Source organism: Auxenochlorella protothecoides (genome assembly GCF_000733215.1).
Source record: "Auxenochlorella protothecoides strain 0710 unplaced genomic scaffold scaffold108, whole genome shotgun sequence".
Taxonomy (NCBI): domain Eukaryota; kingdom Viridiplantae; phylum Chlorophyta; class Trebouxiophyceae; order Chlorellales; family Chlorellaceae; genus Auxenochlorella; species Auxenochlorella protothecoides.
This window is the reverse complement of record NW_011934241.1, coordinates 109798-130590: the sequence shown is the minus strand read 5'-3', so window position 1 is coordinate 130590 and position 20793 is coordinate 109798. Positions and strand designations below refer to the sequence as shown.

Here is a 20793-nt window from a genome sequence, read left to right as displayed (position 1 = left end):
GGCGTCACACCATGGCATCGAGCTTCCCGCCCGCGCTGCCGAGGAGGGACACAGAGTCCTCCCCGCCCTCCAGCACATACTGCGAGCGGGGGCGCTGAGCCGCGCAGCACACCTCCGCGCAGTTGGCCTTCCAGCCGCGGTCAAAGGGGTTCAGGAACTCGCCGTCGGCCGCGTGCAGGTACTTGTACCTGGGAGCATGGGCGCGAGGACAGCATGAGGAGGTGTGCCGGCTTCAGCAAGGCTTTGGGGGGAGTGGCCCGCCCCGTGGGATCCTGGTATGGCGGAGGTGACACTGGGGTCCCCTGTCGCAAAGCCCCATGCACTCAGGCCAGGCAGCCGACCCATTGGTTGCCCCCCGCACCTGTGCCAGTTGGCGAGCTCGTTGGTGGTGATGTTCTTGGCGATCTGGTTGGTCTGTGCCAGTGCCAGGGCTGCGATGCTGAGCAGGAGGAAGGCGTCGGCCACCACGAACACCACGGGCCAGACCAGGGTCGCGGGGCCGTGCCCGGGCCGGGGCTGCGCCAGGTCTGCAGGGACGGAGGGTGGGGGGGGATGGGGGGTGAGTGTGGGCCCTGAGTGCAACAGCTTCCTGGGACCCATACCGCCTGAGGAGTCCTGCAGGTGCGATGCCATGGCTTGGACATCCGCCTGTCCCCCCTTGCCCGCCTGATGGGCGCACCAGTCCCCCCCCCCCGCCCAGGGGTCTCCCCTGCACTTGGATCCCCCCCCCTCCCCCCAAAGTGCGCACTCGAGTGCAGGCGTGCCACGGCCACGGCCATCGCCGCTGTCACCGACCCCAGCTCCAGCCAGAGGAAGGTGAGGAAGAAGGCGCGGTTGCCACGCCCGATCACGTTCCCCACCCAGGGGCAGTAGTGGTCGTAGCACTCGATGCAGCGCCCCGTCACGCCGCAGTGCTTGGCGCGCAGCGGGCGCACGATGCGGCAGGCCACGCAGATCTGCCCCCAGCTGCCCGCCTGCAGCGCGGGGGAGGCCAGGCCGCTGCGCGCGTCCTCGGGCGCGTCGTCGTCGCGGCCGCCGGTCCCGCGCGCCTCCCCCGCCGCCCTGCCGTGCGACTTGCCGGGCTGGCCGGCGCGCGGCGTGGAGCCCGCGTGCCGGCCCGCCGCGCAGGGCAGCATGCCCGGGTCGGCGGTGGTGGTGCGGAAGAGGTAGTACAGGCCGCAGGTGGCCAGCAGGAAGCTGGCCCAGGTGCCCGCCAGCGTGCCCAGGGCAGGGGGCGGGCCGTCGTGCACCTGCTGAGGGGCGAGGAAAGGGGGGAGTATCATGGCATGCACCGCCCCACATCGTGCTCTGCCCAGGACTTCCAGGCATGCTGTGCCGTCCCATGTTCCCTGGCTGTGCACCTGCATCCACCCACACCCTTTGCCACGGGCTGCCAGGGCCCGAATGGCCCCCCCTATCGCCCCACACCACGCCCACCCCGAGAAACCTCACCCCCGTGACGCCAAAAATGAGCAAGGCCAGCATGGCAAGCACGATGGCCCAGACCGCGGGCGCAAGGTGGAGCGAGGCGGCCAGCGCCAGTGCGCCCCGCCGCCGCCCCGGGCCGCCACCGCCGCCGGCGCCGCGCTCGTGCCGCACGCGCGCGTCCGCCAGGGTCAGGCCCAGCACGCGGTGCCCCTTCTCGGCCGCCAGCTGGCTAGGCGTGGCGCCCGTGGCGTCGGCTGCGGCCAGGCACTCCCCCGCGCCGCCCTGGAGCAGCAGGGTGCAGGCCTCGGCGTTGCCGCGGATGGCGGCCCAGTGCAGGGGCGTGCAGCCCTCGGCGTCGGGGCGCGCGGCGGCGCTGCCGGTGAAGAGCAGCAGGCGCAGCGCGTCGGCGTGCCCCTTGTAGGCGGCCCAGTGCAGCGGCGTGCGGCCGTCGGCGTCGGGCGCGTCCAGGTCGGCGCCCCAGCGCAGCGCCAGGTGGTGCAGCAGGCCTGCCTGCCCGTACTGCGCGGCGACGTGGGCCACGGTGTACCCGCGCGAGTCGCGGGCGGCCAGGTCGGCCCCCGCGCGCAGCAGCGTCTCGGCGGCGGGGACGGACCCGCGCACTGCCGCCCAATGCAGCGGTGTCTGGCGCGACGCGTCGGCCACATCCACAGCGCACCCCGCGCCCAGCAGGTAGGTCAGCACCGCTACACGGTTGTTCAGCGCCGCCCACTGCAGGGCGTAGAAGCCCTGGTCGTCGGGGGCGTGGAGGAGGGAGGGGTCGGCCCCCGCCAGCCGGGTCAGCACGTCGAAGTCGCCGTAGGCAGCGGCCTTCCAGACTGTGGAGGGTTTTGACGCGGGGGGGAGGGGGGGGTCGCGACGGGCTGCAGGCGACGCCTCGAGGTGTCAGCACGACATGCATGCCCCTGGGTACCTGTGTCGATGGTCTGCGGCTCCTTCGACATGGCTTGGCAGTTCTTGGTGGTGACGGGCGGAAACCGATAGCCCGGGATCACCGTGCTCCGAGCGTGTCGCCCATCAACCTGGGCACCCTGCCAGGACTCGGTTGTGAACCAGATATGGTAAACAGGAACAGCTTGGCGAGCAAAGGTTGCGTGGCGCGAGTTCTCAGCATTGCTGTGCAAGGCGGGGCCACGCTGAGCGCCCAGAAGATATGCTTGGAGGGCGCGCTGGATTTGGCCTGCGATACGTCCGTCGACAGTTTCGTTACACAGGCTCGAGCGTCCACCGATAGTTTCTGGAAGCATCAATTCGACGGTATTAATTATGGCAGTATTAACCCGAGACACGGACGGAGGAGGCATCTGCGCTTGACGCAGCAAGTTCCCACTTGTCTGGCCCAGTCTTGATATTGGAGGAATGCATGATGGGGTTACAAGAACCCTCCCATACTCTGGATAGCCTGATGCTAACTACTTCAGCACTCGATAGAATTTGAGCGGGAGACATCAAGGCCATTGCTTGGGACGACTACCCCAAAGTTGATCAGGGGTGGTCACTGCACCATAACGGAGGGGCATGGAGTCTCCCATGCTGTACGACCCAGTGTACATCCTGGAGATCCTGCGGTGCTTCCTGGCCAACCCCAGCACGCGGGAAGTGGACGCTGCAGACCCCGACCCCGCCTCCAACTGGAGCCTGGCAGGGGAGGAGCTGCTCGCCGCCTGTCGCAGCGACGAGGGCATTCCCCCCTTCCTCGTCGCGCATGGGGTTCCGGCTATGCTGGGCATGCTGGCGTTTGGTGTGCAGTACCAGGACGCAGAGGCTGGTAATCGGACCCGCAGTCTGGCCTGGGGGCTGCTGGCGTCAGTCGCTGACACCCACCCTGAGGCTGTGACAGGTCAGGCCCAGCTGGCTTCCGGAATCCACTCGGTGCTCAGCCAGGGGACCCCACCCGAGGACACTGCCCTCGCTGCAACCCACATCCTGCGCCTCGCCCTGGAAGACCAGCAGGTGCCTGGTTGGGTGCGGCCTGACCTCTGTAAGACCGCTCGAGTCGTGGTGCTGGCCATGTCGGTCCTGCAAAGAAAAATCACTTACTATAATCGCAAGGACCATGCTGCTGAGTCACTGCCCCTGCGGCAACCCGTCCAGCCCTTCTCTGGTTCCCCTCGACAGGTCTGCGCCGCATTCAGAGACGCCTTTGCCAGCCATGAAGTCCTGCTTGCCCTTTGGAACCTGCTGGGAGGCTCCTCAAACCTAGAACTCGCCACAGAAATGTATGATGGATTGATGGGGGAGTTCATCGTGCAGGTTTCTGTTGCTGATCGCTCTAACATCCACATGCAGAGAGATGCTGTCGTCACCAAGCTGGACCCTCAGTAGGTGGGCTAAGCACCCGTTTCCTCATCTTCCATGTATGTTATCAACGTCCCATGCCCATGCAGTGTGCAGGCCGTTGCTTTGCTGGCAAGACTGGAAAGCGTGGAAGGAGGGGCGCGCTGCAATCTCCTTCGTTCCAGCTTCGCGGCCTGCATGCTGGACAACATGTTGAGCTCGCTGCGGCGGCCCCACACCACCTCGGGATCTGACTCGGATGGTCGGACTGATTTGTGCTCCAGCGCAGGTTCGGAAGATGTACAGGAGGGAGCGAGGGATCCTCTGTGTCAGGCTTGCGCAGACCTCGTTGCATTGTACCTTGACTCAAGGCTAGGCGCCACGGTGGGGCAGCCCGACGGTGCTGCTGAGGATGTAGCGGCCACCCTGCAAGTGCTGCGAAGGGGCCACGGTCTCATTGACCCAGAGGCCTGGTCAGCCTGCCGAGCCACACTGGCACTGCTGGCTGAGGAGGAGCAGACGGTGGCACAGGCTGAACAGCTGACTGACCAAGCAGGTCTCCGCTGATCTTGAGGGATGCTGCCTACGTGATTACCCAGTACGAGTGTCGTGAAACCCATTCTTGGCCTCCCAGACTTCTTGGGAGATGAGGAGCACCACATGACACGTCAGGTGCCTCAAGATCATGAACGTCAAGCTCGCTTGCACCCCCAGTGAAGCATCCAATGCAGGTTTGCTTCCAGAGCATGGCATTTCTGAACAATCTAAGCTTTGGTATGTCATTGGTCCCGTGTAGTATGTAGAATTTCGCGTTCTTTAACTGCCAAGATGGTCGAATCCAAGGCCTCATGATGATGACTAGGGCAGGAGCTTGATTGGAAAATGTAGGAGAAAGGCGTGGTGTCAATCAGGTGACCAGGGGAAACCGGTCAACACCGGTCAACAGAGGGCCCACCACGGAAGATCAGACTTGCGACAGGAGGGGTTCTTTGGACTACCCAGGCGCGCGATGTGGGACTGAATCAACCCCATGGCGGATATCACGGCGGTGGATGAGACTATCAAGCGCCTCGCGTCCTATAAAGGGGTGCGGGGCATCTTGGTGGCCACCGCCGACGGCGTCCCGGTGCGGACAACGCTCGAGCAGGATGCCGCTCAGCAGTATGCAGCCCTGGCCACCACACTCGCCAGTAAAGCTCGGAGTATGGTTCGTGAGATAGCGAGCGACGACGAGCTGCAATTCCTGCGGGTGCGAAGCCGGCGAGGAGAGATCATGATCGCGCCAGGCGCCGACAAGGAGAGACAGTACTGCTTGGTCGTGGTGCAGAACCCTGTCTCGGAATAACCCCCCCCCAAGCCTGCATTGACTCCCCCTCGCCTGCCTCATACATTTCCACGACCTTATGCCATGCTGTTTCGTGGATTTTCATGTTGCGATTCATCCACAGCCGTCTGTGCAGTTTGATAGCGTCACAGTGTATGCGATGGCAGCCACACGGTGGGGCAGTAAGCCGAAGGTCTCTGCACATAGCCCCAGACTGGTGTGAGCATTCGCGTGCTGCACGCAGCAAATGGGTTCAAGCCACTGCTGGAAACCAGGCCGGCATTGGATCAGGGTTCCACAAGGTGTGGGTGCTCCTCCCAGAACTGGTTGCCAATGATGTCGACGTGCAAGACCTGCAGCACCCACTTTTCCCGCACGCCCCAGCTCCCATCTGGCTTCTTCACCCTGACTTCCGCCCGCTGGCGGATGAGGGTTGAGCCCTGCCAAAGGGAGATATGGGAGGGAGGGAGAGGTCCTCAGAAATGAGGGGGGCCCTGGGCGTTCTGTTGCCCCTTCTTCCTACGGTCTGATCATGGGACGCACAGTACATCCGGCTACCCGTGGCCACCTTGCGAAAGCGGGCGGGGATCTCATTGTAGTTGATACCGTACTCGGAGAAGAGCAGCTCATTCTTATGGCTGCTCAGCGTGCCCTACAGTGAGGTGTGTGTCGGGTTGCCACGTTGATGTCGGCGGCATACCTGGCTGGTTAGGTGTCACCTAGCACTCTAATCTCATGGAGCCAAGAAGTAGGGTCCTCGCCCCTCCTTTCCACTCTCCCTCTATGTGTTCAGGCACACCTTGAGTCTCTCGTGTGCAGCTGCCTGATCCATGCCGCCCTTCACCAGGGCCCAGAAACAGGCGTTGTACTTCAGCAATTGGGTGGAGAGGAGGGGAAGGTTGGCGATGACCCAGGCCGTACGGGTACAGCATGCTCAGAGGCCCCATCTCGACTGCGCAGGTGTGGCCTTGTGCCTCGCTCCCCTCCTCTCACCAGGTTGTTTATGTGGGTGTCCACCTGGCGCCAGGACAGGTAGTCCCTCAGCACGGCCAGGTTGGGGTAGCACACCGCCCGACCATCAAACATGGGGGTGGACAGCAGGGGCGTTTCGGGCAGGAACTCGGCCCACCGCCTGACATAGGTGGCCGTGAAACAGGAGACCACCAGCGAGACGAGTTTGGAGGCCCGACGCCCTGCAAGTGCAATGGCGTGGGTGGACACGCTGGGCGGGCCGGACGCGGCCAGGCGGGGAGGCCTGGCTGCGCCCGGGGCATGGAGATGCCATGGGCACGCACACACAGTCGCACCCCTGCGGAGCACTCGAGCACAAACGAGAGCACAGGCCGAGGGAAGGAGCCAGGACATCCCAGCTCCTCACCATATAATTTTGTGCTGGGGGGCAGCACGAAACTGTACTCGTCGCTCTCCCCAAACGCCAGGCGCACGTCTGGGAAGGCAAGCATCACTGCCTGATGGTGGTTGGCAGGGTTGTCAGGTTCTGATTGAGTGGGAGGAATCACCCACTTTGAGGCAATCTATGATGAGATGGAATGAGCACGAGCACCGTTATCCAACGCACCCTTGCAGCAAAACACTCTCACGCATGCCTGTGCCGCTCAGATGCAACACAGAGATCACCTCTGCGGATGCGTCCATCAAGGCCAGGGCCCGGCCGTCATTTGGCTTTTCAAGCTTGTGCTCCTCACAGAACCTGGGGTTGTGGGACCAGCGTGGAGCCAGGTGATGTCCCTGAGCAAGAGACGGACCATAACCTCAACTCAAGATCGGGCTGCCCAAGTAACACCTTGTGAACCCTTTGCCATCCACTCTGAGGACGATCCAGCAGCCAGGCAACAGCCTGTCGTCTTGCTCGAAGGTTCGCACGTACTCATACGCGCTCTTCGCCATCCAGGCTTTGCGGCATCACTCGGAACTATGTCAGGAAAAGGGCGTCATTATGGTGGGGGTTCCAAGGTCGGAAGCCTTTTTCGCCACGGTATGCTGAAGCAGTCGGCATGCGCGCAATCTACATAAGCTGGACGGGACATTCTGCAAGGTACTGGTCAGTGTCAAGAGGGACACCAATGTCAGAGCGATGTTGGATCTTACTCTGGAATTAGGAGGTGGCGACGGACCGGCTGTTCCAGGCGAAACAGTTGTCGTAGATTGATGATGCAGTAGATGGGCACGCGCATCTACGACAGAGGTTGTTTGAGATACTATCGCGCAAGGCTTTCCCTCATGCCGCTGTAGAGCACTTTACCCCGCACTGGGCGCGGTCATGGGTGACGGCCTCCTAGGTGGCAGACCCAACCGCGACAGGTTGCCCAAATTGCCTGCAATGCACAGCATGGCCCGATCGGCTTCATGAATGCTATTCACCTCGGCCCACATGCGCCCTCCTCCTAGTCCAACCAATATAGTGTTGGCTTTATTTTGCCTGCGCTTCCATCCAGCAGACCATGGAGCTGTGCACCGTGATCAAAGGAGGACTGTCACAGTTGGTAATGACACCGCAATTTAGAAGCATCTCAGACACCCCTGCGCTACCGGGAGTTCTAAATGCGAGACTGGCCGCGAGTTGTCCCTCTACGTGGGGAGTTGATCATGGACTTGATACAGATGCGGGATAGGCATGTTCATGGTCGTCCATGTTGAAAGATCGACTGACATCGAGTTGCCCATCTCAACCATCTAGGATGAGACATATAGGTCTAACAACATATTTCATCCGAAATTTTCCCTGGTCATACTTGCTGAACCTACCTTTGCCGAGCTTCGGGTGCAAGCTGCAAGATGATGTCCGTACAATACCTACCGCGACTAGGGATGTGATGACGAGGTATCACACGCATGGGCAAAAGATTGGATCTTTTGAGCGTTCACAATTGCTCAAGTCGCATTCTTGCGTCAGAGGAGGTGAAGTGCTCATGATTCCAAGTTGAGGGGTGTTGTTAGCAATGTGTGGTGCATCGATATTCACGGCGAAGAATCAAGAGCGGGCCAGCATCTCCTCGTCCCCGGCGCGCATTGCCTGATACATGAGTACGAGCTGCGGGTGCGCAGTACACAATCCCCTTCTCCATGGCATCTTTCACTTGCTCACAATTGAGTGCGTTACTGCAGGCACTGCGCTCACAATTGCTGCTGGGCGCCGGTTTCATCCAGGTCGCAAGACACGCCATTTGAATCTGTGCCTTCCCAGACTTGCCAACCTCGCCGGGTACGAACCATTACAGAGAGCACCAATGTTCATCAACACATTACATGGGGATGTGAAGTGGAACTGACGGCTCAGACACCCTAAGTCGGACTACCCTGGATGAAACCCCAACCCCCCGCCCTTTCCGTCGCAGACCATAATGCACGACAAAGACACTACGAATGCGTCGCTGCGATCGATGATCGACTATATACAGTGCAGCGTCATCTCCGGAACCCCGAATGAGCAGCGTGCGCGCCGACAGCGAGCTCTGCAGAGGCTGAGGGAGATGCCCAGCCCTGGCTTGGCGCCATCTGGTGAGGTGGGAGGGAATCGCCTGCAGCAACGGCCCGTTTGCGGGCGGATTCGTTGCTGTGATCGGATGCAACGCCATCAGTTGTGAAGCTCTGTGCTTAGAATTGTCCCTCATGTGCATGATGCAGGACCGAGAATGCGGGGTGAGGGCTGTGATGAGGATGAGCAGGGCGTCGTCTCTGCCGAGATGACAGGCGAGGGCAGCGCTAAGCTGCGGATCACCTTGCTGGCAGCAGGTTTTGTGATTGGTGAGTCCACCAGGGCAGGAGGGCTTTCACGCGAGGATCACCTCATCATGTTGCGTCCAGTATGGTTGTGAGCAACGTTACAGCACATCCACCAGCCCCACTATTTCCAGGAAGGTACCATTCCTGCAGAACCCCTTTTTCCCCACGTCGCAATCTAGCACTTACTATCACCCAACCCCTACCGACAGGGCCCTCTGGAGCGTCAGTGCGTGAGATCACGCATCGCACCGGCTCCTCCATCCGCAGCTGGAACGAGAACGTGAAAGTGAGGGGAAAGGACCGCAAAGTGCGGACCCTGATCATCGAGGTGCGTGGTTCCTCACCCAGCCTCCCACTCACAGGCACTGCCCTAGGGCTGCTCTTGCACCATTGACCACTGCACCTGACTTTGCCTGCGCCGTCTGCCCTGCCAAAGGGATTGCCTTGTGCCGTTTCAGACCTGAACATCATCGATGCCCATGCCCCCCGCCTCCCATCTACATGCAGGGGCCTCCCTGCAGCATCCAGATGGCACTGCAGATCATCTCTGGAGCTGTTGCGCGTTACAAAGACCTGTGCGAAGGCGCCTTCTGCGGTGAGATTCGAAAGTGGGAAAGGGTTGTGGGAGAACGGTTACAGCTCTGCTAGGGTCAAAGACAACTGTGGCCTTGCTGTGCCCTAAGGAGAGTGATTGCCGCCCGGCTCCTGTTCGCCCAGCGACCACCCTGTTCGCCCTGCTCCATCTTGCCCCCCACGCCATTCAAACCCCTCCCGCTCTCACACGACAGGTCAAGCCGTGGACCGGGTGCAGGTCATTGGGTCGGTGGACTTCATGTACCAGCCTCCACCCCGCCACGCGGTCCCCTTTGCGGCATCCCTCCGTGCAGACAGCGACAGGTGTGTGCATTTGTGCCTGGGCGTACGACAGATGGGTGGGCATGCAGGTTGTGCCTATGATCCTGGCCTGCAGGGTCGTGGCGTTGATGGCTAGGCAAGGGCGTGGCGATTTGGGTCCATTTATGAGTGGTGTTAGCTACCCTCAGTTCGCCACCCTCCCTGCACAGCCCGGCTGTTCCTTGTCATTTAGTGCGCTGATCTCACCCTCCACAATCCCCTGATGGCTCTGGACCACAGCATGGCGCGAGGGTGGAACAGGAAGCACCCCCGCTCACCCATTTCCCCGGCGGGCAACAAGGAGAACCTGCAGGCCGGTGACGCCGGTGCGTTTAAGTGCTCAATCAAGAATCCAGGCTGGGCAGCCCTCGTCCCAGGCTGTGGTCTGCCCCCCGTCAAGGTGCCGAGGGTCTGGCGGTTCCAGTGGGCTGCCTGCAACCTGAATGACACATGCAGATCAGCTGCCACCTTGGACTCCGCCCCTGTCACCAACCTCCCATGCACCATCGTGCCAGGTGCCACACCAGCGCACCAACCCCCGCACCCCATGTGCGCAGGAGCCCTCCCCGCCACCGCCGATGCCCGCCACCCCGCTCTTCGACTCCCAGCTCTGCATGCCTGAGCAGTATCCCTGGAGCATGCTGCAGGCGTCCGCACACCTTGCGGCCTTGGGCCGGGCCTGTGAGGACGGCAACGTGGCCCCATCGGCACGCTGCCAGGACGTCACGCCCATGCGCCTAGACTTTGGCCTGGGTGCCCATTCTGGTATGCTGGCGTGCTCAAGGGGCCTGACGAGGGGTCTCAAAGTGGATGTGGTGGTACCCTGGGAGCGACATACCACCGGCGTGCCTCGAGTGCATTGGGTTGCCAGTGCCAGGTGCCAGGCATGCCGCCGTGCGTGCCGATCCTCACGCCTGCCCGTCCCCTTCCGACCCCACAGCCGCCGAGACTGGGCCTTGGGATGCATCGCTCCTGCTGTCCAGCAAGCCGTGCCCCGATGTCCGTGCTCCCCATTCGCGCACCCAGGCGCCCGCCTTCAGCCTCTTTGGTCCCCTGAGTGAGTGCCGGAGCAGGACGAGCAACCTTGAGGCTTGGTGGGGATGGGGATGGCGAGCAAGCTGCATAGCCCACTCCTGCTAGAGCCTGGGTCATCAGGGTCACGCCACAAGCAGCGGATGCAATCCACCTGAGCTGGTGCCCCCAATCCCTCCCTGCCCTGCAGCTGGGTACGAGGGGCAGCACCTCGCAAACCTGTCGCATGGATCCCCGCCCTCTGGGCCCACCGCCCAGTCTGTGCTGGCGGCCCAGCTGGACGCCCTCAATCGCCAGGTGGGCTGCCTCATGCAAGGGCGTGCACAGCGCGTGAGCTGCCACTGACTGAGGCTAGGCCTCTGTCTTTTCCCGCCGTGTCTGAGATGGTGGCACAGACACTGCTCCCCGGTTACAACTCCTTCCACTCCCTTGGCCGTGCAGTTCTCCTTCAACCAAAACATGGATGGAATGCACCTCCCTCAGACCGCTGAGCTCGCGATGCCCACGCCCCTACTCTCCGAACACGTTTCCCACTTCCCCGGCTGGATGTGAGACTATCAGCCCTGCCTTTCCCATCCGCGAACGCAGCTCGACCCCCAGCAAATTCGCTGTCTGCGACCATCACTGGCGACCAATCCCGTGCTCCTCACATCACACCCTCTGGACCACTGCTCACTCCTGAGACCGCGACCCCAACTTGGGAGCTCACCACAGCAACAACTCGACGGCAGGGGAGGTACAGTCACCCACCCCGCACCCTCCTCCCTCAACCTTGCCCCTGTCCGCGCCCTCCCCTTCCTCCTGAAATTTCGGATGGTTGAGCGTTGCCAAGCAGCCTTGCGCTGGCAATCGTTGCTCACATCCCTCACATCTGATTCCTCTCCACATGCAGCCGCTGCACCTGAAATGTCTGCGAACATTCAAGCCCCTTTGTGGCTCCCCCAACCTGCCCCGTGGCCCCTTTCAGGGGGCTGTCGTCTTCCATCCCAGGCCATCATGCTTGTTAAGATTAGCCTGGACCTCCAAGCCCACCTGTTGATCCCCCAAATGGACCTGCCTGATACGATGTGCACTGTCTATAAACGCAGGCACAATGCTCCATGCCCCTAGCTGTGCTTCAGCTCTACCGTGTTGAGCTGCCTCTGCGTGCACCATTTCCTTGATTGCTGCCATACATAGCGTGTGAGCCAGTCTGGGACAGATTTGGTTTTTTAAATATCATCCAGACCCAAGCTACTGCATGGTCTTAGGTCAGCCCAGTAGGCTTGTACTCATGAAAGCTTGGCGTAGCCATCCACCCTTAACACCCCTGGGCAGCGCGCCTCCTTCAATAGGCATGAACCCGTCCAGTCCTCTAAGGAGCACATGATGTGAATGCAATATCGATATTTCTGTATTATCGGGGGGGCACCATCGATGAAGGATAGTCCTGCTTGAAATGTACCGGGCGCACGCGCAGTGCAATGCATCCCTGTTCTCGGGGTGGGGGAGAGTGGCCAGAGCACGCTGGGCGCGTGGTCTCGGCGCTCCGGCGCGCGCTAGGCCTAAGCTAGTGATCTCAGCATCCACCTTCCAGAATCAAGGCGTTGGCATGGAAATCCATCAGAGCTATTCGTGCGCGATCAGCAGCCCAGGGAGCGTGTAAGGATCCCACCGCTTCCCGGCTTCAAAACTGTCGGGGCCACTGCCGGAACAATGTGTCGGGGCCTGAGTTTGAGCTGCCAGGCCACCGGCGCCAGCGAGATGAACAACATAAAATCGTTGCGAACCTCGAAGAAAAGATTGATGCAGAATCTTTGCACTCGCCGCACATCGGAGGTGTGCTCCTGCCGCTCCTTCCGTATGTACCAGGAGGTGAGTGCTGGCGACCCGCACCCATGAGCCGAGGTTTCTCGCAATGTGCCCCTCGTCTCAGCCCAATGCCTCGACGATCTGTGCAGGCTCTGGAGCTTGCTCGAGTGCAAGACTATGAGGCGTCCAGGCAGGCGTTCGAGAACACCATTCAAATGTGCCCCAACCTGGAGACGGCCTGGGTGTCCTGGGCGCAGGTGGGTCTCCCCATACGGTCCATGGAGTGAAGCTCTCGCAAGCATGGGAAACCAGTGTCCCTGTACATGCAGCACCGCACTGTTTGACATGTGCGGGCGATGCCCGAGGTGACTGCGCTGTCATCAGGTCTATGCCCCCTCCATTGGTGCCCAATTTTGTCTTGCTGCTCAGCACACAAGTGCACGCCCACTCAAGGGATCCACATCACTCTCCCTCCTGTGCCTTCAGATGGAGAAGCGCTGCGGTCGAAGCAAGGACGGCATCCTGCGATCCCGTGCCGTCCTCCAGAAGGCACTGGCGCTGAACCCCAGCTCCCCCCGCCTCTGCCAGGCCTGGGGCCTGCTCGAGCTCCAGCGCGGCAACTGGACGGCGGCCAGCCTGCTCATCGAGCGCGCGGTCCTCCTCGACGCCAGCCTCGCGCCCGTGCTGAAGTGGCGGGCTGTGGAGACGGCACGAAAGCTCGCGCAGGAAGCCCACGCAGCGAAGGGGCGGCCGACCCTGCAGTCCAATGCATCCTGAGCCCCACTCCTGAGAATGAACCCCTCCCCAACATCCACCCTGTTCCAAATGATTTGTGGCAGCCCCTGATCCGAGTTCACAAGAACATTTGATTACCATCACACTTCCTAGTATCCGTTCTGGTGTCCACGCTGATGAAAAGCTTACGTATAAGACTCGATCATTGAGCTGAGAGAACACTCTCCCTCGTTTCCTCCTGTGAGCGGCGAGCTCGGGATATAAGGACCCGCAAGGGAGGGCGTACTTCTCAGCAACCTTTCAGATTCCTCTCGAAGAATATCGAGAAGGTAATTCGCCAACCTTAAGGCCATGGCGGCAACCTTCACGGATCAGCTCAAGACCTTGTACAAGCAGGAGTGGCAACGAGAGCCGAACCGCTCCGCCAACCTGGTGAGAAACAATCGCCATGCTCGGATCGAGGCCAAATTCTCAAATACGATCCACCATACCATGCCGCCATCCACCTCCCCTTCGCAGTCGCTGTTGAAGGCGGTGGCCTTCTTCACCGGTGCCGTCGTGGTGGTGCGGACCTGGGGTGATGCCTTCATCGCCTAGTTGAGGAGCTGAATCCCAATTTCGCGATGCCCAAATTTGAATCTTTGGTGCGCTGAGTGCGGATCTATGACGCAGATGTGCGAGTGGGGCCGCTCAAGCGTGTTTGGCCTCTTCCCAAAGGCATGGAAGAGGTGACCTGTGCTCAGTCTCCCCGAACCTGCGAGGGCTCTCTCCCCTCAAGAGCCGACCCCTGACATCACATGTGCCTGCCATTGAGGGTATAACTTAGTCTTAAAGGCCTGAAGTGGATGCATAAGGCGCGAGAGGTGGCTGTGAGGGGGAAGGTGTAGAGCAACAAGCTGCAGTGACACATTATCATGGGGACACGATGGTATGCACTCTGGACTACGTCAGGCAGGTAAATCAAACGTGAGGCGGGGGCGCACGGCAGGCAGCCGGAGCACACAGGGTCTGGGTCGGTGGGGTCTGGGTGGTGCGGCGCCCCGCTCGACCCTCGGCCCCTCGCCCCTGGCGGCCTCGCCGGCGCACGCGCCGCTCGTCGGCGACTGGGCCGCTCGATCCATCAGGCCACGCCCTCGCAGGAGGTGCGTGGCGCGCAGGTGCACCGCGCGTCGAAGCCCTGGGACGTGCAGCAAGAGTCGAAGCGGACCTCGGTGCCGTTAACCTGAGCGTGCCACTGCCACAGGCTGGACAGGGGTTGGAACTTTGACCCCGGGTCCAGCTCGGCCACGGCGCAGCCATAGTCGCACCAGGTGTTGGGGTACTCCACCGACCCGTCGAAGCACTGCGCGTGCTCTGGCCAGCCAGCCTTGCCCCAGTGCAGCCGGGCCCCGCACTTTTCGCGGAACAGCTGGATGACCGTCTGGAACTGGGTGTTGGGCTTGCCGGTGGAGCGGGAGATGTAGTCCTGTTGTGAGAGGGAGTGGTTGTGGTGTGGGGCTGGGATGTTGGACCAGGGTGCTGATTGGAGGGGTCACATGGGGAGGGATGGGAGGGATCAGGCTCGACGGGGTGGCCCACTCCCCCCGCCCTACAGAAGCATCGCTCCCGGTGAGCACAAGCCTGCCCATCGATGCATTGTTTATTGTTGATACAGTACCCCTGTCCGTCAGGTGTCATGGACGCCTAGGGCCCCCAACATATAGGGGGACACAGTGAGTGGATGTTCATCCCCCACCTCCTCACCAGCAACTTCAACCCACCTCGATGTTGATGTACATCCTGGGCCCGCCATGCGTGGGGCTCAGGTAGAACTCCTCGCCGTTGACGAAGCGGATGAGGCCCGGGGTGCGGAAGCCCTCGTACAGCTTGGCGGGGCCGTAGATCTCGGCACCCACCTCCTGCAGGCAGGTGCCGGCGCGCTCCAGGGGGATGCTGACCTCGTACTGGTCGTAGGGCGCGAAGCTGGCGCTGGCAGTGGTGAACTCGGTCTGGCTCAGGAAGGCCCTGTTGTTTTTGTTGGGGAGGGCGTGGTATTGGATAAAGGGGAGGATGGATTGATGGATTTAGGAGATCCGGGGGTGCACTGTGATAAAGCAAGAGGGGCAGCTGAAAGGGAGGAAGGGCAGGAGGGCGCAGAACAGTGTGGCATGTACAAACAGCGCGCGGGAGGTGAGGGTGGGGCTGGCCTGGCTCGGACCCATGCCAGGGGGACAGGGGAGTTGGGATATGCTCGGTGAACCTCAGCATCACCACGTCTGATGGAAGAGGTAGCACAGGGAGCCGCGCAGAGTACACCAGACACTTTTCCCCGGCCACCCCTTCCCCTGCACACACAGCAACACCCTCTCCTCACTTGCGGCGCTCGAAGGTCCCCGGCCGCACGTAGTTCTGGGTGGCGATGGTGTAGAACCGCGTCCAGCCGTCGGTGCCGTAGCGGATGGCGGCGTTGGGTCTCACGGGGTCCGTGTAGGCCTGGTCAAAGACGATGTCGTCAGAGGGCCCCGACTGTGCGGACACCTCGGGCGTGGCGGCGTCGGCAGGGTCGATGTTGGGGATGACGTCGCTGGGCTCCTTGTCTGAGTAGGAGTAGTCGGTGCGCCAGATGACGCGGTTGGGCAGGAACCAGAAGAGCTGCGTCTCGTCCACCGCGAACAGCGCGGCCTTGATGGCGTCCTCGTCGCCCGACTCCCGCGCCGCGACATAGTCCTCCTGCACCTCCAGCATCTGGGCAGTGAAGTTGGCAAACTGGGTGGTCTCCAGGCTGCGCGTCACCGCCTGCTGCGGCACGATGGCCAGCGTCAGCTCGGTGATCACGCCCAGGCGGCCCACGGAGACGCCCGCCGCGCGCCAGAGGTGGGGGTGCGACTCTCGCGTCAGCGTCACCTCTGTGCCGTTGGCCACCACCAGCTTCAGAGCGTGAGTCTGGGAAGAGAGGGAGCCCCAGGTCATGGAGGAGCCGTGGGTGCCGGTGGCCACCGCGCCGCCAATGGTCTGGTCGATGAACCAGGAGAAGGCGGGCAGCGTCCAGCCCGCGGGCTGCTTGTACGCCGTGTACTTGGACAGGTAGTCCAGCAGCATGCGCTGCGGCACGCCCGCAGCAACGGTCACTCGGGCCGCATCCTCGTCCACCTGGGTCGCCAGGAATTGGGATGGGAGGTGGGGTATGGGGGAATCGGGGTTTGTGTGTGCACGGAAGCAAGAGTAATGTGCAGTGCTTGGAGGATGGAGGTTGGGGCAGCCAAGGCCAGGCTGCGGGTGCCGCGCATCTCGAACCCAAAAGGCACGCCTGAGGGTGTGGGCACCAAACCCCAAACACCCCAGCCGGAGAAGGCCGGGCCCATGCCCACAGCATATTCGACGTCAGCCAGGACCCACACAAGCGCAAGAACCCAACACGAGTCTCCACAGAAAACCCTCTGAAACCAACCCCTTGGCTTGCCTGGATGGGGAAGTTTGGGGGCGGGCCGTTGGCGCCCCACTCCGTGGGGTCGGAGGGGTTCTCGATGAAGTTGACGGTGGTCAGTAGCTCGGTCATGACCAGGTTCAGGGAGGAGTCGGCCGATGTGTTGGCGCAGAACTGTTCCTTGTTCCAAGAATGGCCCACGCCCACAGCCTTTATGTGCTCGTAGGACTGGACCAGCTGCTTGAGCTCGTCGATGTCGGCGGGGCGTCCCACCTTGGTGGAATCATCGCACTGGAAGAAACCCTGGAAGTTTGCCTGAGGGAGGGAGGGCGGGTTAATGGGTTCTTGAGGCATCTGGGGAAACTTCCTCATCAGGACGAGGGGGGGGGGGGGGGTCGAGCACACGCATCGTCGTTTGCCGGGTCAGGAAGCAGCACTTGCGACGGACAGCGGATGCCCGGAATGTATTCCACATTACAGGTCCATATCGTGTGCATGGTGGCCTGGAACTCTATGGCACGAGCTCACGACTCACCAGCTCATATGGCAGCCCGCAGGAGCCATGTGTGGCCTCCTCCGCCATGCGGCAAGTCCATGTCTGCGGCGCGCCGGTGAAGTTCTGAGCGAAGGCACACCCGAGCAAGGAAATCAGGCAGACGAGGCCTGCGAGGCGTTGGCCCATGCTTGCCCTCTGCTCAGACGCCACGGCGTAGTATGAGCTGTGGGGAGCGCCCACCACAAAAGCGGACAGAGAAAAAATATGCCGAGCAGCCCTAAAACAGCGGGAGGCCGGGCATAAATATTCCAAAAGCTTGTCGCGATGACTTTTATCCGCGACGAGTACAGCGGGCTGGGAGGGAGAGGTGCATCAGCTTCCTGCGCGGGCCAGGTTCACATACGCTTGGTGCTTGGACATGCCGAGGATCTCAGTGTGACCACAAGGGTACGCGTTCGATCCCTCCATGCGGAAGCTCCCAGCACAGATCTCTTGCAAAGGAAGCTGCCCCAGCGTCCGCATGAGCCGCCTAGCATCTCTGCATCGAGACTTTGTGCAGTATTGCTTGGTTTGCACGCCGGGGTGGGGCTGCGTGCCTGTCCGACATGAGATAAAGCAGTCACGTGGGGGCAAAATCTATCTCTACCCCCCATCTCCATGGGGTGCGGTGGTCCGCCCCGATGGCCAGTCGAATGGTGGGGAATCCCGACAAATAATTGCAACTTATTGCTCTTTGTTTTCTAAGACTCATGTCGGGCATCCCCCTGCCCGGTACCGTACGTCGAAGAGGTGTCGGGGTCACCACTTCCCGCCATAGATCGAATCTCTCCTTCTGGCATCCTCAGTCCGGGCTTGTGTGACCCTTGCTTTGCAACACCCATGGATGTAAAAGCTTCAGCGGGCAGAGCAAGGGGACACAGAGCGCGCATGCTGTGAGCAATGGCCACGTTCCGCCCCACAGGACAGCCGGACCTCACCCCTCAGATCGCAGCATGCAGCGCGGCCCGCGCCCTGCTTGCCTCTGCCGCCTGCAGGCCCAGGACCACCGCCGTCCCCGCCCCCAGGGCCTTCAGCTCCCCTGACCGTGCCAGCAGGCCCCCTCCCAGGCACAGGCCCAGCAGGGCAGCGAGCGCGGCTCTGCCCAGCGGCTGCGCTTTCTCGCTGCCCAGCCCTGCCAGCGCCCAGGCCTGGGGCGCGAGCAGGGCCGCGCCGCCCGCCAGGTCGCGCGCTGCGCGCACGGCGTCGCCCCAACCGCGCGCGCCCTGCGCGTGCGCCAGCATGGCGGCGCCGTTGAGCGTCAGCGCCAGCAGCGCGGCCGGCGGCAGGTACCGCCGCGCGGGCGTGAGCCACGGCGCGGTCAGCGCGTCGCGAGTCAGCAGGAGCAGCGCGGGCGCGAGTGCCGCGGCACCGCCGGCGGGCGCGAAGCCCAGCGCGCCCAGCGCGCCGGCGCAGCCCACGCAGAGCAGGGCCGCCGCGTTGCAGGCCGGCGGCGCCCAGGCCAGCCCCGCCGCGGCCAGGCGCGCGTCAGCGGCGGCGAAGAGACGCCCGGCGCCACCGGCGCGGCCGTTGTCCAACGCGCCCGCGCCGCGCGGCGCCGGGACCCCCCCACCGCGCGTGCGCTCCACTCGCAGCTTCAGCGCCAGCGCCAGCACCGCCGCCTGCGCGGCCCAGGCGGCGAGCACGGCGGCCTGGAGCGCCATCGCGCGCTCCGCTGCCGCGTCGCGGGCCGAGTCGGGGAAGAGGCGCGCGGCGGCGGCGGCCATGCGCTCCGGCACGGGGCGCTGCCCTGCAGCGACGGCCGCCAGCAGGGCCAGGGGGAAGCCCAGCGACCAGAGCGCGGCCAGGAGCGGCGCAGCGGGCCAGGCCGTGGGGGCGCCGCTGCTCTCGTCGCCCGCCAGAAACGCCCCAGCCGGCGCGGCTCGGGGCGGCGCGCTCAGCGCCACCATCACGCCGGCCAGGGCCAGGAAGGACAGCACGATGATCGCCTGGAGCAGGGGCGCGCTGGGCGCGTGCTCCGCCGCCACATAGACACCGAGGGCAAGCGCGGCGGCGGCGGCCTCGCCGCCGTGCACGCGCGCGCCGCGCCCCGCGCCCGGGGCGGTTGCCGCGGCCAGGCCCAGCCAGGCGCCGGCCAGGAGGAGCCAGAGCGGGGCGTGGCTGGCGCGGCGCAGGCCCGAGCCGTACACTCCCTCCGCGTCGGCCTCGTGCGCGGGGACGTGGCCGCCGTCCCAGAGCCGGGGGCAGAGGCCCAGGGGCAGGCCGGGCGGGCAGGCCGCACCGCCGGCCAGGGGCAGCGGCGGGCGCAGGGCCAGGAGCAGGACGCCGAGGCCGGCGAGCAGGGCCAGCGCGCGGCGCGGCGCCGGCTCGGCGGCGTGCCAGCGCGCGACGAGGGGCGCCAGGCAGGCGCAGAGGAGCAGAAGCAGGGCGCCCAACAGCGCCGCCTCGCCTGGTCGGCGGCGGCCCAGCGCGCGCAGCACGTCAAACACGGCGAACCGCGCCAGCGCCACCGCCGCGACGCACCCCGCCGCCAGCAGGGCCGTGACCCCGGGCGGGGGCCGAGCGTTGCGCCGGGCCCCCCCTCGAACAGGAGGAGCGGCGGTGTTGCGGCCAGGGCCAGGCCTAGGCACCGGCCCCAGCAGGCGGGCGCGGGGCAGGACCAGGAGCGCGGCCTTGGACGCGTACAGGCAGGCCATGAGCCAGGTGGCGGGCGCGCGCTGCCACGGCGCATGCGCCAGGCGCGCGGTCAGCGCCAGGCCCGCGGCGGTGGTGGCCGCGACCAGCGCGGGCGGGTAGAGGGGGCGGCCGGGGCGCGCCGCGCCGCCGGGGAGGCCGGCGGTCAGCGCCGCCTCGGCCGCCGCCACCAGCGCGGCTTGCGCGACCAGGCCGACGCGGAGCCAGCCGGCGCGCCGCCCCGCCCCCGGCGCGTGCAGGCCGCCAGCGAGGAGCAGGGCCAGGGCCAGGCCGGCGCCCAGGGCCAGGCACAGGGTGCGCAGCGCGTACCCTGCCACTCGAACCTCCAGGAACCAGAAGTGGTGGTGCAGGAACCAGGCCGCGGCCAGGAGCGTGCCCAGGACGAACACCCCGTAGTCGCCCGCCCGCCGCGTCTCGGCCCACCCTGCCAGCCCCGCCGCCGCAGCCAGCGGCGCGGGCATGACCCAGAGCGGCAGGCCCAGCGCCAGCGCGCCGACCGCCGCGCCCACCACCAGCACTGGCCCCGCCATCGCGCGCTCCACCTCAGGCTCCAGCGCCCCCACCGCGTGGAGCAGGAGCAGGGCGGCGGCGCCGTACACCGCGACCGTCACCGCCAGGTAGCTCCAGGGCGGGGGCAGGCGCAGGTACTGCGCGTAGGAGCGGAAGACCACGCGCGCCTCCAGCCCCGCCAGCGCCGCCGCCAGTGAGGCGAGGAGCAGCCCGGCGCGCAGGCGGCGTACGCGCTCGCCGGCGCCCAGCCACCAGAGGCCGCGCGGCATGCAGGCCACCGCCAGGAGCGGGAGCGAGGCCAGGAGCAGCAGGCTCCAGGCGTGCACCCAGTGCGCCAGGTCCGCCGCCTCCGCCACTGCGTACATGCCCGCAGGCAGCGTGGCCACCAGGAAGAAGGCCGCCGCGCCCTCCCCCGGGTCCTGCACCGTGCCGGCGGAGGAGGGGGGGCGC

The 20793-nt window shown here is 64.0% G+C and overlaps 9 protein-coding genes across 9 annotated transcripts in view; 4 read left to right on the top strand and 5 right to left on the bottom strand.

Annotated features, from left to right (window-relative positions):
• Positions 1-4: 4 nt before the first annotated feature.
• F751_0515 (Protein S-acyltransferase 24) lies at positions 5-2390 on the bottom strand (the record flags this gene model as incomplete). Its single annotated transcript, XM_011400082.1, has 6 exons — positions 5-188; positions 362-527; positions 749-999; positions 1174-1250; positions 1600-2264; positions 2360-2390. 6 exons carry the CDS (start codon positions 2388-2390, stop codon positions 5-7), a joined length of 1374 nt encoding a protein of 457 aa, XP_011398384.1.
• Positions 2391-2964: 574 nt separating this feature from the next.
• F751_0514 (hypothetical protein) lies at positions 2965-3771 on the top strand (the record flags this gene model as incomplete). The annotated part of the gene is made up of 2 exons (XM_011400081.1): positions 2965-3399; positions 3565-3771. The coding sequence occupies 2 exons, from the start codon at positions 2965-2967 to the stop codon at positions 3769-3771; spliced, it is 642 nt and encodes a 213-aa protein (XP_011398383.1).
• Positions 3772-4314: 543 nt separating this feature from the next.
• Positions 4315-4506, bottom strand: F751_0513 (hypothetical protein; the record flags this gene model as incomplete). The annotated part of the gene is made up of 1 exon (XM_011400080.1): positions 4315-4506. One exon carries the CDS (start codon positions 4504-4506, stop codon positions 4315-4317), a length of 192 nt encoding a protein of 63 aa, XP_011398382.1.
• Positions 4507-4753: 247 nt separating this feature from the next.
• Positions 4754-5068, top strand: F751_0512 (Dynein light chain roadblock-type 2; the record flags this gene model as incomplete). The annotated part of the gene is made up of 1 exon (XM_011400079.1): positions 4754-5068. The coding sequence occupies one exon, from the start codon at positions 4754-4756 to the stop codon at positions 5066-5068; it is 315 nt and encodes a 104-aa protein (XP_011398381.1).
• An 83-nt stretch (positions 5069-5151) lies between these two features.
• Positions 5152-5484, top strand: F751_0511 (hypothetical protein; the record flags this gene model as incomplete). Its single annotated transcript, XM_011400078.1, has 1 exon — positions 5152-5484. The coding sequence occupies one exon, from the start codon at positions 5152-5154 to the stop codon at positions 5482-5484; it is 333 nt and encodes a 110-aa protein (XP_011398380.1).
• F751_0510 (tRNA(His) guanylyltransferase) lies at positions 5335-6955 on the bottom strand (the record flags this gene model as incomplete). Its single annotated transcript, XM_011400077.1, has 7 exons — positions 5335-5487; positions 5616-5699; positions 5847-5915; positions 6041-6240; positions 6426-6516; positions 6686-6758; positions 6852-6955. The coding sequence occupies 7 exons, from the start codon at positions 6953-6955 to the stop codon at positions 5335-5337; spliced, it is 774 nt and encodes a 257-aa protein (XP_011398379.1).
• Positions 6956-8700: 1745 nt separating this feature from the next.
• On the top strand, positions 8701-13285 carry F751_0509 (hypothetical protein; the record flags this gene model as incomplete). Its single annotated transcript, XM_011400076.1, has 10 exons — positions 8701-8812; positions 9001-9119; positions 9299-9386; positions 9580-9688; positions 9926-10085; positions 10243-10450; positions 10626-10742; positions 10908-11014; positions 12658-12765; positions 12995-13285. 10 exons carry the CDS (start codon positions 8701-8703, stop codon positions 13283-13285), a joined length of 1419 nt encoding a protein of 472 aa, XP_011398378.1.
• A 1078-nt stretch (positions 13286-14363) lies between these two features.
• On the bottom strand, positions 14364-17000 carry F751_0508 (L-gulonolactone oxidase; the record flags this gene model as incomplete). Its single annotated transcript, XM_011400075.1, has 4 exons — positions 14364-14708; positions 15004-15247; positions 15597-16372; positions 16671-17000. The coding sequence occupies 4 exons, from the start codon at positions 16998-17000 to the stop codon at positions 14364-14366; spliced, it is 1695 nt and encodes a 564-aa protein (XP_011398377.1).
• Positions 17001-18122: 1122 nt separating this feature from the next.
• F751_0507 (hypothetical protein) overlaps positions 18123-20793 on the bottom strand; it is a gene marked incomplete at both ends in the record, with an annotated part of 4824 nt that continues 2153 nt past the window's right edge. Inside the window, 4 exons of the mRNA XM_011400074.1 lie at positions 18123-18404; positions 18768-19154; positions 19530-19856; positions 20157-20762. Of these exons, the coding sequence (XP_011398376.1) occupies positions 18123-18404; positions 18768-19154; positions 19530-19856; positions 20157-20762 (1602 nt within the window). The remainder of the gene's footprint in view (positions 18405-18767; positions 19155-19529; positions 19857-20156; positions 20763-20793) is intronic.